This window comes from Oncorhynchus nerka, linkage group LG6, assembly GCF_034236695.1.
Source record: "Oncorhynchus nerka isolate Pitt River linkage group LG6, Oner_Uvic_2.0, whole genome shotgun sequence".
Taxonomy (NCBI): domain Eukaryota; kingdom Metazoa; phylum Chordata; class Actinopteri; order Salmoniformes; family Salmonidae; genus Oncorhynchus; species Oncorhynchus nerka.
In genome coordinates this window covers 11,807,863-11,822,778 of record NC_088401.1, presented here as the reverse complement: position 1 = coordinate 11,822,778, position 14,916 = coordinate 11,807,863, and the positions used below count along the sequence as shown (strand labels likewise).

General features: G+C 45.4%; 1 protein-coding gene across 1 annotated transcript in view; it reads right to left on the bottom strand.

Moving 5' to 3' along the window:
* LOC135572160 (docking protein 6-like) overlaps window positions 1-14,916 on the bottom strand; it is a 114,930-nt gene that overhangs the window by 35,277 nt on the left and 64,737 nt on the right. Inside the window, exon 4 of the mRNA XM_065019267.1 lies at window positions 10,642-10,761. Coding sequence (XP_064875339.1) covers window positions 10,642-10,761 — 120 coding nt within the window. The remainder of the gene's footprint in view (window positions 1-10,641; window positions 10,762-14,916) is intronic.

Below are 14,916 nucleotides of genomic sequence, written 5' to 3'. Positions count from 1 at the left end.
AAACCGTTCAGTTACACTCCCTCTAAACCATTCAGTTACACTCCCTCTAAACCGTTCAGTTACACTCCCTCTTTACCATTCAGTTACACTCCCTCTAAACCGTTCAGTTACACTCCCTCTTTACTGTTCAGTTACACTCCCTCTAAACCGTTCAGTTACACTCCCTCTTTACTGTTCAGTTACACTCCCTCTAAACCGTTCAGTTACACTCCCTCTTTACTGTTCAGTTACACTCCCTATTTACCATTCAGTTACACTCCCTCTAAACCGTTCAGTTACACTCCCTATTTACCATTCAGTTACACTCCCTCTAAACCGTTCAGTTACACTTCCTCTAAACCGTTCAGTTACACTCCCTCTAAACCGTTCAGTTACACTCCCTCTTTACTGTTCAGTTACACTCCCTCTAAACCGTTCAGTTACACTCCCTCTTTACCATTCAGTTACACTCCCTCTAAACCATTCAGTTACACTCCCTCTAAACCGTTCAGTTACACTCCCTCTTTACTGTTCAGTTACACTCCCTCTTTACCATTCAGTTACACTCCCTCTAAACCGTTCAGTTACACTCCCTCTTTACTGTTCAGTTACACTCCCTCTTTACTGTTCAGTTACACTCCCTCTTTACTGTTCAGTTACACTCCCTCTTTACTGTTCAGTTACACTCCCTCTAAACCGTTCAGTTACACTCCCTCTTTACCGTTCAGTTACACTCCCTCTAAACCGTTCAGTTACACTCCCTCTTTACTGTTCAGTTACACTCCCTCTAAACCGTTCAGTTACACTCCCTCTTTACTGTTCAGTTATACTCCCTCTAAACCGTTCAGTTACACTCCCTCTAAACCGTTCAGTTACACTCCCTCTAAACCGTTCAGTTACACTCCCTCTAAACCGTTCAGTTACACTCCCTCTAAACCGTTCAGTTACACTCCCCTCTTTACTGTTCAGTTACACTCCCTCTAAACCGATCAGTTACACTCCCTCTAAACCGTTCAGTTACACTCCCTCTTTACTGTTCAGTTACACTCCCTCTTTACCATTCAGTTACACTCCCTCTTTACTGTTCAGTTACACTCCCTCTAAACCGTTCAGTTACACTCCCTCTAAACCGTTCAGTTACACTCCCTTTAAACCGTTCAGTTACACTCCCTCTAAACCGTTCAGTTACACTCCCTCTTTACCATTCAGTTACACTCCCTCTTTACCATTCAGTTACACTCCCTCTAAACCGTTCAGTTACACTCCCTCTAAACCGTTCAGTTACACTCCCTCTAAATCATTCAGTTACACTCCCTCTAAACCGTTCAGTTACACTCCCTCTTTACCATTCAGTTACACTCCCTCTAAACCGTTCAGTTACACTCCCTCTTTACTGTTCAGTTACACTCCCTCTAAACCGTTCAGTTACACTGTTCAGTTACACTCCTCTTCAGTTACTCCTCTTTACTGTTCAGTTACACTCCCTATTTACCATTCAGTTACACTCCCTCTAAACCGTTCAGTTACACTCCCTATTTACCATTCAGTTACACTCCCTCTAAACCGTTCAGTTACACTCCCTCTAAACCGTTCAGTTACACTCCCTCTAAACCGTTCAGTTACACTCCCTCTTTACTGTTCAGTTACACTCCCTCTAAACCGTTCAGTTACACTCCCTCTTTACCATTCAGTTACACTCCCTCTAAACCATTCAGTTACACTCCCTCTAAACCGTTCAGTTACACTCCCTCTTTACTGTTCAGTTACACTCCCTCTTTACCATTCAGTTACACTCCCTCTAAACCGTTCAGTTACACTCCCTCTTTACTGTTCAGTTACACTCCCTCTTTACTGTTCAGTTACACTCCCTCTTTACTGTTCAGTTACACTCCCTCTAAACCGTTCAGTTACACTCCCTCTAAACCGTTCAGTTACACTCCCTCTAAACCGTTCAGTTACACTCCCTTTAAACCGTTCAGTTACACTCCCTCTAAACCGTTCAGTTACACTCCCTCTTTACCATTCAGTTACACTCCCTCTTTACCATTCAGTTACACTCCCTCTAAAACCGTTCAGTTACACTCCCCTCTAAACCGTTCAGTTACACTCAAATCATTCAGTTACACTCCCTAAACTAAACACTCACCATTCAGTTACACTCCCTCTAAACCGTTCAGTTACACTCCCTCTAAACCGTTCAGTTACACTCCCTCTAAATCATTCAGTTACACTCCCTCTAAACCGTTCAGTTACACTCCCTCTTTAACCATTCAGTTACACTCCCTCTAAACCGTTAAATCACTGTTCAGTTACACTCCTCTAAACCGTTCAGTTACACTCCCTCTTTACTGTTCAGTTACACTCCCTCTAAACCGTTCAGTTACACTCCCTCTAAACCGTTCAGTTACACTCCCTCTAAACCGTTCAGTTACACTCCCTCTTTACTGTTCAGTTACACTCCCTCTAAACCGTTCAGTTACACTCCCTCTTTACCATTCAGTTACACTCCCTCTAAACCATTCAGTTACACTCCCTCTAAACCGTTCAGTTACACTCCCTCTTTACTGTTCAGTTACACTCCCTCTAAATCATTCAGTTACACTCCCTATAAACCGTTCAGTTACACTCCATCTTTACCATTCAGTTACACTCCCTCTAAACCGTTCAGTTACACTCCCTCTTTACTGTTCAGTTACACTCCCTCTTTACTGTTCAGTTACACTCCCTCTTTACTGTTCAGTTACACTCCCTCTAAACCGTTCAGTTACACTCCCTCTAAACCGTTCAGTTACACTCCCTCTAAACTGTTCAGTTACACTCCCTCTTTACCATTCAGTTACACTCCCTCTAAACCGTTCAGTTACACTCCCTCTTTACCGTTCAGTTACACTCCCTCTAAACCGTTCAGTTACACTCCCTCTTTACTGTTCAGTTACACTCCCTCTAAACCATTCAGTTACACTCCCTCTTTACGGTTCAGTTAGACTCCCTCTAAACCGTTCAGTTACACTCCCTCTTTACCATTCAGTTACACTCCCTCTTTACTGTTCAGTTACACTCCCTCTAAACCGTTCAGTTACACTCCCTATTTACCATTCAGTTACACTCCCTCTAAACCGTTCAGTTACACTCCCTCTAAACCGTTCAGTTACACTCCCTCTTTACTGTTCAGTTACACTCCCTCTAAACCGTTCAGTTACACTCCCTCTTTACCATTCAGTTACACTCCCTCTAAACCATTCAGTTACACTCCCTCTAAACCGTTCAGTTACACTCCCTCTTTACTGTTCAGTTACACTCCCTCTTTACCATTCAGTTACACTCCCTCTAAACCGTTCAGTTACACTCCCTCTTTACTGTTCAGTTACACTCCCTCTTTACTGTTCAGTTACACTCCCTCTTTACTGTTCAGTTACACTCCCTCTTTACTGTTCAGTTACACTCCCTCTAAACCGTTCAGTTACACTCCCTCTAAACCGTTCAGTTACACTCCCTCTAAACTGTTCAGTTACACTCCCTCTTTACCATTCAGTTACACTCCCTCTAAACCGTTCAGTTACACTCCCTCTTTACCGTTCAGTTACACTCCCTCTAAACCGTTCAGTTACACTCCCTCTTTACTGTTCAGTTACACTCCCTCTAAACCATTCAGTTACACTCCCTCTTTACGGTTCAGTTAGACTCCCTCTAAACCGTTCAGTTACACTCCCTCTTTACCATTCAGTTACACTCCCTCTTTACTGTTCAGTTACACTCCCTCTAAACCGTTCAGTTACACTCCCTCTAAACCGTTCAGTTACACTCCCTCTAAATCATTCAGTTACACTCCCTCTAAACCGTTCAGTTACACTCCCTCTTTACCATTCAGTTACACTCCCTCTAAACCGTTCAGTTACACTCCCTCTTTACTGTTCAGTTACACTCCCTCTAAACCGTTCAGTTACACGCCCTCTTTACTGTTCAGTTACACTCCCTCTAAACCGTTCAGTTACACTCCCTCTTTACTGTTCAGTTACACTCCCTATTTACCATTCAGTTACACTCCCTCTAAACCGTTCAGTTACACTCCCTATTTACCATTCAGTTACACTCCCTCTAAACCGTTCAGTTACACTCCCTCTAAACCGTTCAGTTACACTCCCTCTAAACCGTTCAGTTACACTCCCTCTTTACTGTTCAGTTACACTCCCTCTAAACCGTTCAGTTACACTCCCTCTTTACCATTCAGTTACACTCCCTCTAAACCATTCAGTTACACTCCCTCTAAACCGTTCAGTTACACTCCCTCTTTACTGTTCAGTTACACTCCCTCTTTACCATTCAGTTACACTCCCTCTAAACCGTTCAGTTACACTCCCTCTTTACTGTTCAGTTACACTCCCTCTTTACTGTTCAGTTACACTCCCTCTTTACTGTTCAGTTACACTCCCTCTTTACTGTTCAGTTACACTCCCTCTAAACCGTTCAGTTACACTCCCTCTAAACCGTTCAGTTACACTCCCTCTAAACCGTTCAGTTACACTCCCTTTAAACCGTTCAGTTACACTCCCTCTAAACCGTTCAGTTACACTCCCTCTTTACCATTCAGTTACACTCCCTCTTTACCATTCAGTTACACTCCCTCTAAACCGTTCAGTTACACTCCCTCTAAACCGTTCAGTTACACTCCCTCTAAATCATTCAGTTACACTCCCTCTAAACCGTTCAGTTACACTCCCTCTTTACCATTCAGTTACACTCCCTCTAAACCGTTCAGTTACACTCCCTCTAAACTGTTCAGTTACACTCCCTCTAAATCATTCAGTTACACTCCCTCTAAACCGTTCAGTTACACTCCCTCTTTACCATTCAGTTACACTCCCTCTAAACCGTTCAGTTACACTCCCTCTTTACTGTTCAGTTACACTCCCTCTAAACCGTTCAGTTACACTCCCTCTTTACTGTTCAGTTACACTCCCTCTAAACCGTTCAGTTACACTCCCTCTTTACTGTTCAGTTACACTCCCTATTTACCATTCAGTTACACTCCCTCTAAACCGTTCAGTTACACTCCCTATTTACCATTCAGTTACACTCCCTCTAAACCGTTCAGTTACACTCCCTCTAAACCGTTCAGTTACACTCCCTCTTTACTGTTCAGTTACACTCCCTCTAAACCGTTCAGTTACACTCCCTCTTTACCATTCAGTTACACTCCCTCTAAACCATTCAGTTACACTCCCTCTAAACCGTTCAGTTACACTCCCTCTTTACTGTTCAGTTACACTCCCTCTAAATCATTCAGTTACACTCCCTCTAAACCGTTCAGTTACACTCCCTCTTTACCATTCAGTTACACTCCCTCTAAACCGTTCAGTTACACTCCCTCTTTACTGTTCAGTTACACTCCCTCTTTACTGTTCAGTTACACTCCCTCTTTACTGTTCAGTTACACTCCCTCTAAACCGTTCAGTTACACTCCCTCTAAACCGTTCAGTTACACTCCCTCTAAACTGTTCAGTTACACTCCCTCTTTACCATTCAGTTACACTCCCTCTAAACCGTTCAGTTACACTCCCTCTAAACCGTTCAGTTACACTCCCTCTTTACTGTTCAGTTACACTCCCTCTAAACCATTCAGTTACACTCCCTCTTTACGGTTCAGTTAGACTCCCTCTAAACCGTTCAGTTACACTCCCTCTTTACCATTCAGTTACACTCCCTCTTTACTGTTCAGTTACACTCCCTCTAAACCGTTCAGTTACACTCCCTATTTACCATTCAGTTACACTCCCTCTAAACCGTTCAGTTACACTCCCTCTAAACCGTTCAGTTACACTCCCTCTTTACTGTTCAGTTACACTCCCTCTTTACCATTCAGTTACACTCCCTCTAAACCGTTCAGTTACACTCCCTCTTTACTGTTCAGTTACACTCCCTCTTTACTGTTCAGTTACACTCCCTCTTTACTGTTCAGTTACACTCCCTCTTTACTGTTCAGTTACACTCCCTCTAAACCGTTCAGTTACACTCCCTCTAAACCGTTCAGTTACACTCCCTCTAAACTGTTCAGTTACACTCCCTCTTTACCATTCAGTTACACTCCCTCTAAACCGTTCAGTTACACTCCCTCTTTACCGTTCAGTTACACTCCCTCTAAACCGTTCAGTTACACTCCCTCTTTACTGTTCAGTTACACTCCCTCTAAACCATTCAGTTACACTCCCTCTTTACGGTTCAGTTAGACTCCCTCTAAACCGTTCAGTTACACTCCCTCTTTACCATTCAGTTACACTCCCTCTTTACTGTTCAGTTACACTCCCTCTAAACCGTTCAGTTACACTCCCTCTAAACCGTTCAGTTACACTCCCTCTTTACTGTTCAGTTACACTCCCTCTTTACCATTCAGTTACACTCCCTCTTTACTGTTCAGTTACACTCCCTCTAAACCGTTCAGTTACACTCCCTCTAAACCGTTCAGTTACACTCCCTTTAAACCGTTCAGTTACACTCCCTCTAAACCGTTCAGTTACACTCCCTCTTTACCATTCAGTTACACTCCCTCTTTACTGTTCAGTTACACTCCCTCTAAACCGTTCAGTTACACTCCCTCTTTACTGTTCAGTTACACTCCCTCTAAACCATTCAGTTACACTCCCTCTTTACTGTTCAGTTACACTCCCTCTAAACCGTTCAGTTACACTCCCTCTTTACCATTCAGTTACACTCCCTCTAAACCGTTCAGTTACACTCCCTCTAAACCGTTCAGTTACACTCCCTCTTTACTGTTCAGTTACACTCCCTCTTTACTGTTCAGTTACACTCCCTCTTTACTGTTCAGTTACACTCCCTCTTTACCATTCAGTTACACTCCCTCTAAACCGTTCAGTTACACTCCCTCTAAACCAGGGGTGTCAAAGTCAAATGGACGGAGGGCCAAATAAAAAAATCAGCTACAAGACGAGGGCCGGACTGTTCGAATGTTCATTGAAAATTTTTTAAATGACGCATATAGTCTAGTGAACCTAATTGAACCTACTGAAAACCTAACAAATATATTACAATATGATCAGATAAATAAAGCAATATTTTCTTATGGCTCTGTCAGTAATCTTTAATTTTCAACAGACACAAAAGACAAATTTCCTTTATATAAATATCCCCATAACATGAACATTAAATGAAAGAAACCGGTATTCAAGGCACCATCAGTAGACTATATTTTCTATTTTAGCAAAAGTGGGCTAAATTTACTTCAAAGAAAAAACAATAATAGCAATTTTCTATCATCCACTCAACTGAAATATTTTTAAAATATAATTGGATTGAAATACAAAAAAATAAAGTGCAAAAATCTATTAATCAAAAACAACACTTTGTTTAGGAGAAGTAACATGCAGTGAAAACAAATATTAAATTTTAACTTTTAAACTTGAACTGAGTAAAAACTCTAAATATGTGATTGCACAGTAATGTTCACTTGTTTGAGGTTGAGGTGATACTTGGTGGTGTCCCATCTTTTCCACAAGTTCATCAATGTTCGGGGTAAGGCTCTGAGCTGAAGAAATCCTCAGAATTGAGTGGAGTGTTCAGCAGTAAGTCGACTTCTGTGTGATGTTTTGTTCAGGTTCATCAAAGAAAACAGTTGTTCACAATGTGCTGCCAAACATAGACAACGTTTGAGCAGCCTGGATGCGCAGCTGGGGCATTGTGCCGGGAGGAAGCAGGCGAACTCCGCACACCCACTGCTATTTTGCCCTCAGTGCATCATTGCATTGGACGTCAATCAACTCCATTTGGAGGTTTGGTGGTGAGCTTTCCACGTCAACAGCAAATGGGTTACAGTTCCAACCTGCTTTTTGTGCTTCAAAGTCAGCAAATCGGCGTCAAAGTCAGCGGCAAGCATACCTATTTTATCAGCCAACTGTGTGCTCAAAGGAACGCACTGGTAGAGAGCTTCTCTTTCATGGTCTGGCAGCTGGGAAAGTGGCTCAAATTTTCTTTCCGCATCTGCGTCTCCCACAGAGTCAGTTTGGTTTTAAATGCCTTCACTGTACTGTACATATCAGAGATGACACGATCCCGACCCTGCAGCTGCAAGTTTATTGCATTCAGATGACTCGTAATGTCACACAGAAAAGCCATTTCACACAGAAACATTTCGTCTCGGAGTTGTGTTGTGTCTTTCCTTTGCTGTCCAAGAACAGACAAATCTCCTCACTCTCGAAACATCTTTGAAGCACCTTTCCCCTGGCTTAGCCATCGCACCTCTGTGTGATAAGGCAAATCACCATGCTCAGTTAACTCCGTCAGAAATGCCTTGAACTGGCGGTGATTCAAACCTTTGGCTCTGATAAAGTTAACTGTGCGCGTGATGATGCTCATTACATGCTCCATTTTCAGGCTTTACCGCTCAACGCTTCCTGGTGTATGATACAATGATAAGCTGTCAGCTCACCTGTCGCGTTTTCCTCTTGCATCTTTTCCCGTATCTTCGCCACCAGTCCGCTCCTGTGTCCACACATCGCAGGTGCTCCGTCGTTGTCAAACCCACGAGTTTTCCCAAGGCAGCTCCATCTCATTTTACACATCTTGACACCTCTTCATACAAATCATGCCCGTAGTTGTGCCATGCATAGGGACGTAAAGCCAAAAACTCCTCTGTCACGCTTAGGTTGGAGTCCACTCCGCGGATGAAAATTGACAACTGGGCAATGTCAGAAATGTCGGTGCTCTCATCCACAGCCAAGGAATATGCAATAAAATCTTTTCCCTTTTTCACAAGCTGCTCTTTTAGATTGATGGACAACTGGTCTACTCTCTCGGCAATGGTGTTTCTGCTCAGACTCACATTTAAAAAGAGTTGCCTTTTTTCTGGGCAAACTTCGTCACAAACTTTAATCATGCAGTTTTTGATGAAATCCCCCTCCGTAAATGGCCGGGCTGATTTAGCGATCTCTTCTGCCAAAATAAAACTGGCCTTGACAGCAGCCTGGCCTTGTGATTTGGCTTTTTGAACAGAGCCTGTCGAGATTTGAGGCCTCGTTTTAATTCCTCTGCCTTTTGTAGCCTTTGTTCCATGTCCATATTCTTGTTTTTGTCCGCGTGTTTCGTTTCATAATGTCGTCTCAGATTATACTCTTTCAGTACCGCCACACTTTCTCCACACAGAAGACACAGGTTTTCCAGCTACCTTCGTGAACATATACTCCGACTCCCACCTTGTTTGAAACCCCGGTTCTCAGTATCCACCTTCCGTTTTGCCATTTTTGATGGGTATCTGAAAGTTAATTTTACTGTGATGCTGACGACTGCTGTGCCAATAAATATTGAAATGAAGCAGCCTACTGCTCGGTGCGTCACCTTTGCATTGTGGGAAATGTAGTATTGGTGCGTGTAAAAGATCTGCGGGCTGCCGGCTTGCTGCGGGCAGGTTCTAATAATAAATCAAGATCATCCCAGGGGCCGTAAAAAACCTTCTTGCGGGCCGGATGTGGCCCGCGGGCCTTGACTCTGACATATGTGCTCTAAACCGTTCAGTTACACTCCCTCTTTACTGTTCAGTTACACTCCCTCTTTACTGTTCAGTTACACTCCCTCTTTACTGTTCAGTTACACTCCCTCTAAACCGTTCAGTTACACTCCCTCTTTACCATTCAGTTACACTCCCTCTAAACCGTTCAGTTACACTCCCTCTAAACCGTTCAGTTACACTCCCTCTAAACCGTTCAGTTACACTCCCTCTAAACCGTTCAGTTACACTCCCTCTAAACCGTTCAGTTACACTCCCTCTTTACCATTCAGTTACACTCCCTCTAAACCGTTCAGCTACACTCCCTCTAAACCGTTCAGTTACACTCCCTCTAAACCGTTCAGTTACACTCCCTCTAAACCGTTCAGTTACACTCCCTCTAAACCGTTCAGTTACACTCCCTCTTTACCGTTCAGTTACACTCCCTCTAAACTGTTCAGTTACACTCCCTCTAAACCGTTCAGTTACACTCCCTCTAAACCGTTCAGTTACACTCCCTCTTTACCGTTCAGAACAGTTTTTATTATTATTTGATTTCCAAAGTCTACAAATTACACACACACACACATTGCAATCATTTCCACAGCTAGTCTAGGTATAACAAAACAGCTATACCTTCCTCTTCTTTATGTATTTCTCTCTTTTCTCTCTTTTCTCCTTTTCTATTTCCTGGATGGGGGGGAATGTTTGGGAAGTGATTTCACAAGGCCTCAGCCCCAGCCTCTATAATCACATCCATCTCTGTGACAAGCTTCATTATGAGGAGAGGCAGTGATGCACAACACCTCTCATTAGGCCAGGAAGACACATGTACACACACACACACACACACACACACACACACACACACACACACACACACACACACACACACACACACACACACACACACACACACACACACACACACACACACCTCTATAGCACCTACATTTATGGGCCAGTAATGACACTGCCTACAAGTCCTGTGCTGGTCGGGGGGGGCGGGGGGGTTTATATAGATGGACCTGAAATGGCTTCTATTGGCAGGGGCTAATAGTGGACTCACCATTCCCTTCTCACGAACCTCTAAGGACTCAGTTACACTAACACGTTAAGGCCAGTAAAGTAAACTGCTAACCAGTTCGGGGAAGGGTTGACGTTAGACTCACCGTTCTGCTCCCGCTGCACCCCCGTTGCTAACAGGTCTGGTTCCCCCAGGCTGATGTCGTTCAGACAGCTTCCTAGACACTCCACACACAGTAGCTTCCACCACTCCTCTGCATCCAGCTCTACAAAGGGTTAAAACAAGAGTTACACACACACACACACACACACACACACACACACACACACACACACACACACACACACACACACACACACACACACACACACACACACACACACACACACACACACACACACACACACAGCAGCATCCACCACTCCTCTGCATCTAGATCACACAAAGTTAGAAAAGTCCATACACACACAGATGAATCATAGAGTACTTTGGATAAAAAAATCCCTCGGACGTGACTATCGGTAACGGTAACCGGGGGAAAATGTATCTGATGGATTCCCTGCTGATGAAAAGAGGCAAGCAGTTCATGAACACAAAACACCAGATGAATGCAGAATATCCTCTCTCTCTCTCCTCTCCCATCCCTCTCTCTCCTCTGACCACCCGCAACTCTTCCCTCCCTCCCCCTAACCCTCTCTTTCTTCCCTCTCTTCCCTCCTTCCCCCAAACCCTCGCTTTCTTCCCTCTCTTCCCTCCCTCCCCCTAACCCTCGCTTTCTTCCCTCCCTCCCCTTAACCCTCTCTCTCTTCCATCTCTTCCCTCTCTTCCCCTAACCCTCACCCTCTTCCCTCTCTTCCCCCTAACCCTCTCTTTCTTCCCTCTCTTCCCCCTAACCCTCTCTTTCTTCCCTCTCTTCCCTCTCTTCCCCTAACCCTCTCTTTCTTCCCTCTCTACCCCCTAACCCTCTCTCTCTTACCTCTCTTCCTCCCTCCCCTAACCCTGTCTCTCTTCCATCTCTTCCCTCTCTTCCCTAACCCTCTCTTTCTTCCCTCTCTTCCCCCTAACCCTCTCTTTCTTCCCTCTCTTCCCTCCTAACCTTCTCTTTCTTCCCTCTCTTCCCTCTTTCCCTAACCCTCTGTTTCTTTCCTCTCTTCCCCCTAACACTCTCTTTCTTCCCTCTCTTCCCCTAACCCTCTCTTTCTTCCCTCCCTCCCCCTAACCCTCCCTTTCCTCCCTCTCTCCCCTAACCCTCCCTCCCTCTCTTCCCCTGTCCCTCTCTTTCTTCCCTCTCTTCCCCCTAACCCTCCCTCTCTCCCCTAACCCTCTCTCTTCCCTCTCTTCCTCCCTCCCCCTAACCCTCGCTTTCTTCCCTCTCTTCCCTCCCTCCCCCTAACCCTCGCTTTCTTCCCTCCCTCCCCCTAACCCTCTCTCTCTTCCATCTCTTCCCTCTCTTCCCCTAACCCTCTCTCTTTCTTCCCTCTCTTCCCCCTAAACCTCTCTTTCTTCCCTCTCTTCCCCCTAACCCTCTCTTTCTTCTCTCTCTTCCCTCTCTTCCCCTAACCCTCTCTTTCTTCCCTCTTCCCCCTAACCCTCTCTTTCTTCCCTCTCTTCCCTAACCCTCTCTTTCTTCCCTCCCTCCGCCTAACCCTCGCTTTCTTCCCTCTCTTCCTTCCTCCCCTAACCCTCCCTTTCTTCCCTCTCTCCCCCTAACCCTCCCTCTCTTCCCCCTGACCCTCTCTTTCTTCCCTCTCTTCCCCCTAACCCTCCCTCTCTCCCCTAACCCTCTCTCTTACCTCTCTTCCCTCCCTCCCCCTAACCCTCTCTCTCTTCCATCTCTTCCCTCTCTTCCCTAACCCTCTCTCTCTTCCATCTCTTCCCTCTCTTCCCCTAACCCTCTCTCTCTTCCATCTCTTCCCTCTCTTCCCCTAACCCTCTCTCTCTTCCATCTCTTCCCTCTCTTCCCTAACCCTCTCTTTCTTCCCTCTCTTCCCCTAACCCTCTCTTTCTTCCCTCCTCCCTCCCCCTAACCCTCTCTCTTTCCCACTCGTCCCTCTCTCCCCTCCCCTCCCCCTCTCTCTCTTTCCTTTCTTCCCTCACTTCCTTCCCTCCCTCCCCTAACCCTCTCACTCTTTTCTCTCTTCCCTCTTTCCTCCCGCTAACCCTCTCTCTCCTCCCTCCTTCTTCCCTCTCCCTCCCCCTAACCCTCTCTCCCCCTCTCTTCCCTCCTCCCCTCTCTCTCTTTCCTCTCTCCCCTCCGTCCCCCTAACCCTCTCTCTCTCTCTTCCCTCTCTTCCCTCCCTCCACCTAACCCTCTCTCTCTCTTCCCTCTCTTCCCTCCCTCCCCTAACCCTCTCTCTCTAACCCTCCTCCCTTCCTCCCATATACAGGACAATAAATCTGGACTTGACCACGAGATCCCATATATAACTAGCCATCACTTTTTACTTTGTATCACACAATATTTTATATACAGCAGGTTTTTAAAGAGCCATAGAGTTCTGTCTGCTTTGTGTTATCTATTTGACTATGAAACATGGAGTAACATGGTATCGTGACAACCCTAATCTGTACTGTCCTTCTAAAGTACATCCATAACAGATCTGGGATCAGGCCATAAAATATTTTTTTTCATGGATAGATTTGGTCCACAAGTGGAGCACAAGGGGATCAACTGATGTTATCCCCAGAAATACCAGAAAATCAATAGCCTATTATCAAAATAGGGTGATATAATTAATTGGTGAAAAGCCTGAGTGAAAGATATCTGAGGAAATTGTGAGATGCATCCTAGATGAATTATCTCAAAGTTTCTCTCTCTCGCTGACAGACACTCACACTCAAACACAAAAAACACATACAGTGACTTCGGAATGAACTCAGGCCCTCTGAATTTTTCCACATTTTGTTTCATTACAGCCTCATTCTAAAATAGATTTTTTTGAAAAGGTGACCAAGAACGTGATGGTCACTCTGACAGAGCTCCCATCTCCTCTGTGGAGATGGGAAAACCTTCCAGAAGGACAACCATCTCTGAGGCACTCCACCAATCAGGTTTTTATGGTAGAGTGGCCAGACGGAAGGCACTCCTCAGTAAAAGGCACATGGCAGCCTGCTTGGGAGTTTACCAAAAGGCACTTAAAGACGCTCAGACCATGAGAAACAAGATTCTCTGGTCTGATGAAACGAAGATTGAACTCTTTCGCCTGAATGCCAAGCGTCACGTCTAATACATTTTAGAATAAGACTGTAACGTAACAAAATGTGGAAAAAGTGAAGGGGTCTGAATACTTTCTGAAGGTGCCGTATATCCTGATGCCTCGTCACCTTACTTTGATACAGACAGCATCGACCTCCATCACTCCAGTATCCCTGTCACCTTACCCCGATACAGACAGTATCGACCTCCATTCTCCAGTATCCCTGTCACCTTACCCCGATACAGACAGCATCTACCTCCATCACTCCATTATTCCTGTCACCTTACACCGATACAGACAGCATCGACCTCCATCACTCCAGTATCCCTGTCACCTTACCCCGATACAGACAGTATCGACCTCCATCACTCCAGTATCCATGTCACCTTACCCCGATACAGACAGTATCGACCTCCATTCTCCAGTATCCCTGTCACCTTACCCCGATACAGACAGTATCGACCTCCATCACTCCAGTATCCCTGTCACCTTACCCCGATACAGACAGTATCGACCTCCATCACTCCAGTATCCCTGTCACCTTACCCCGATACAGACAGCATCTACCTCCATCACTCCAGTATCCCTGTCACCTTACCCCGATACAGACAGTATCGACCTCCATTCTCCAGTATCCCTGTCACCTTACCCCGATACAGACAGCATCTACCTCCATCACTCCAGTATCCCTGTCACCTTACCCCGATACAGACAGTATCGACCTCCATTCTCCAGTATCCCTGTCACCTTACCCCGATACAGACAGCATCTACCTCCATCACTCCAGTATCCCTGTCACCTTACCCCGATACAGACAGCATCTACCTCCATTCTCCAGTATCCCTGTCACCTTACCCCGATACAGACAGCATCTACCTCCATCACTCCAGTATCCCTGTCACCTTACCCCGATACAGACAGTATCGACCTCCATCACTCCAGTATCCCTGTCACCTTACCCCGATACAGACAGTATCGACCTCCATTCTCCAGTATCCCTGTCACCTTACCCCGATACAGACAGTATCGACCTCCATTCTCCAGTATCCCTGTCACCTTACTCCGATACAGACAGCATCTACCTCCATCACTCCAGTATCCCTGTCACCTTACCCCGATACAGACAGCATCGACCTCCATCACTCCAGTATCCCTGTCACCTTACCCCGATACAGACAGTATCGACCTCCATCACTCCAGTATCCCTGTCACCTTACCCCGAT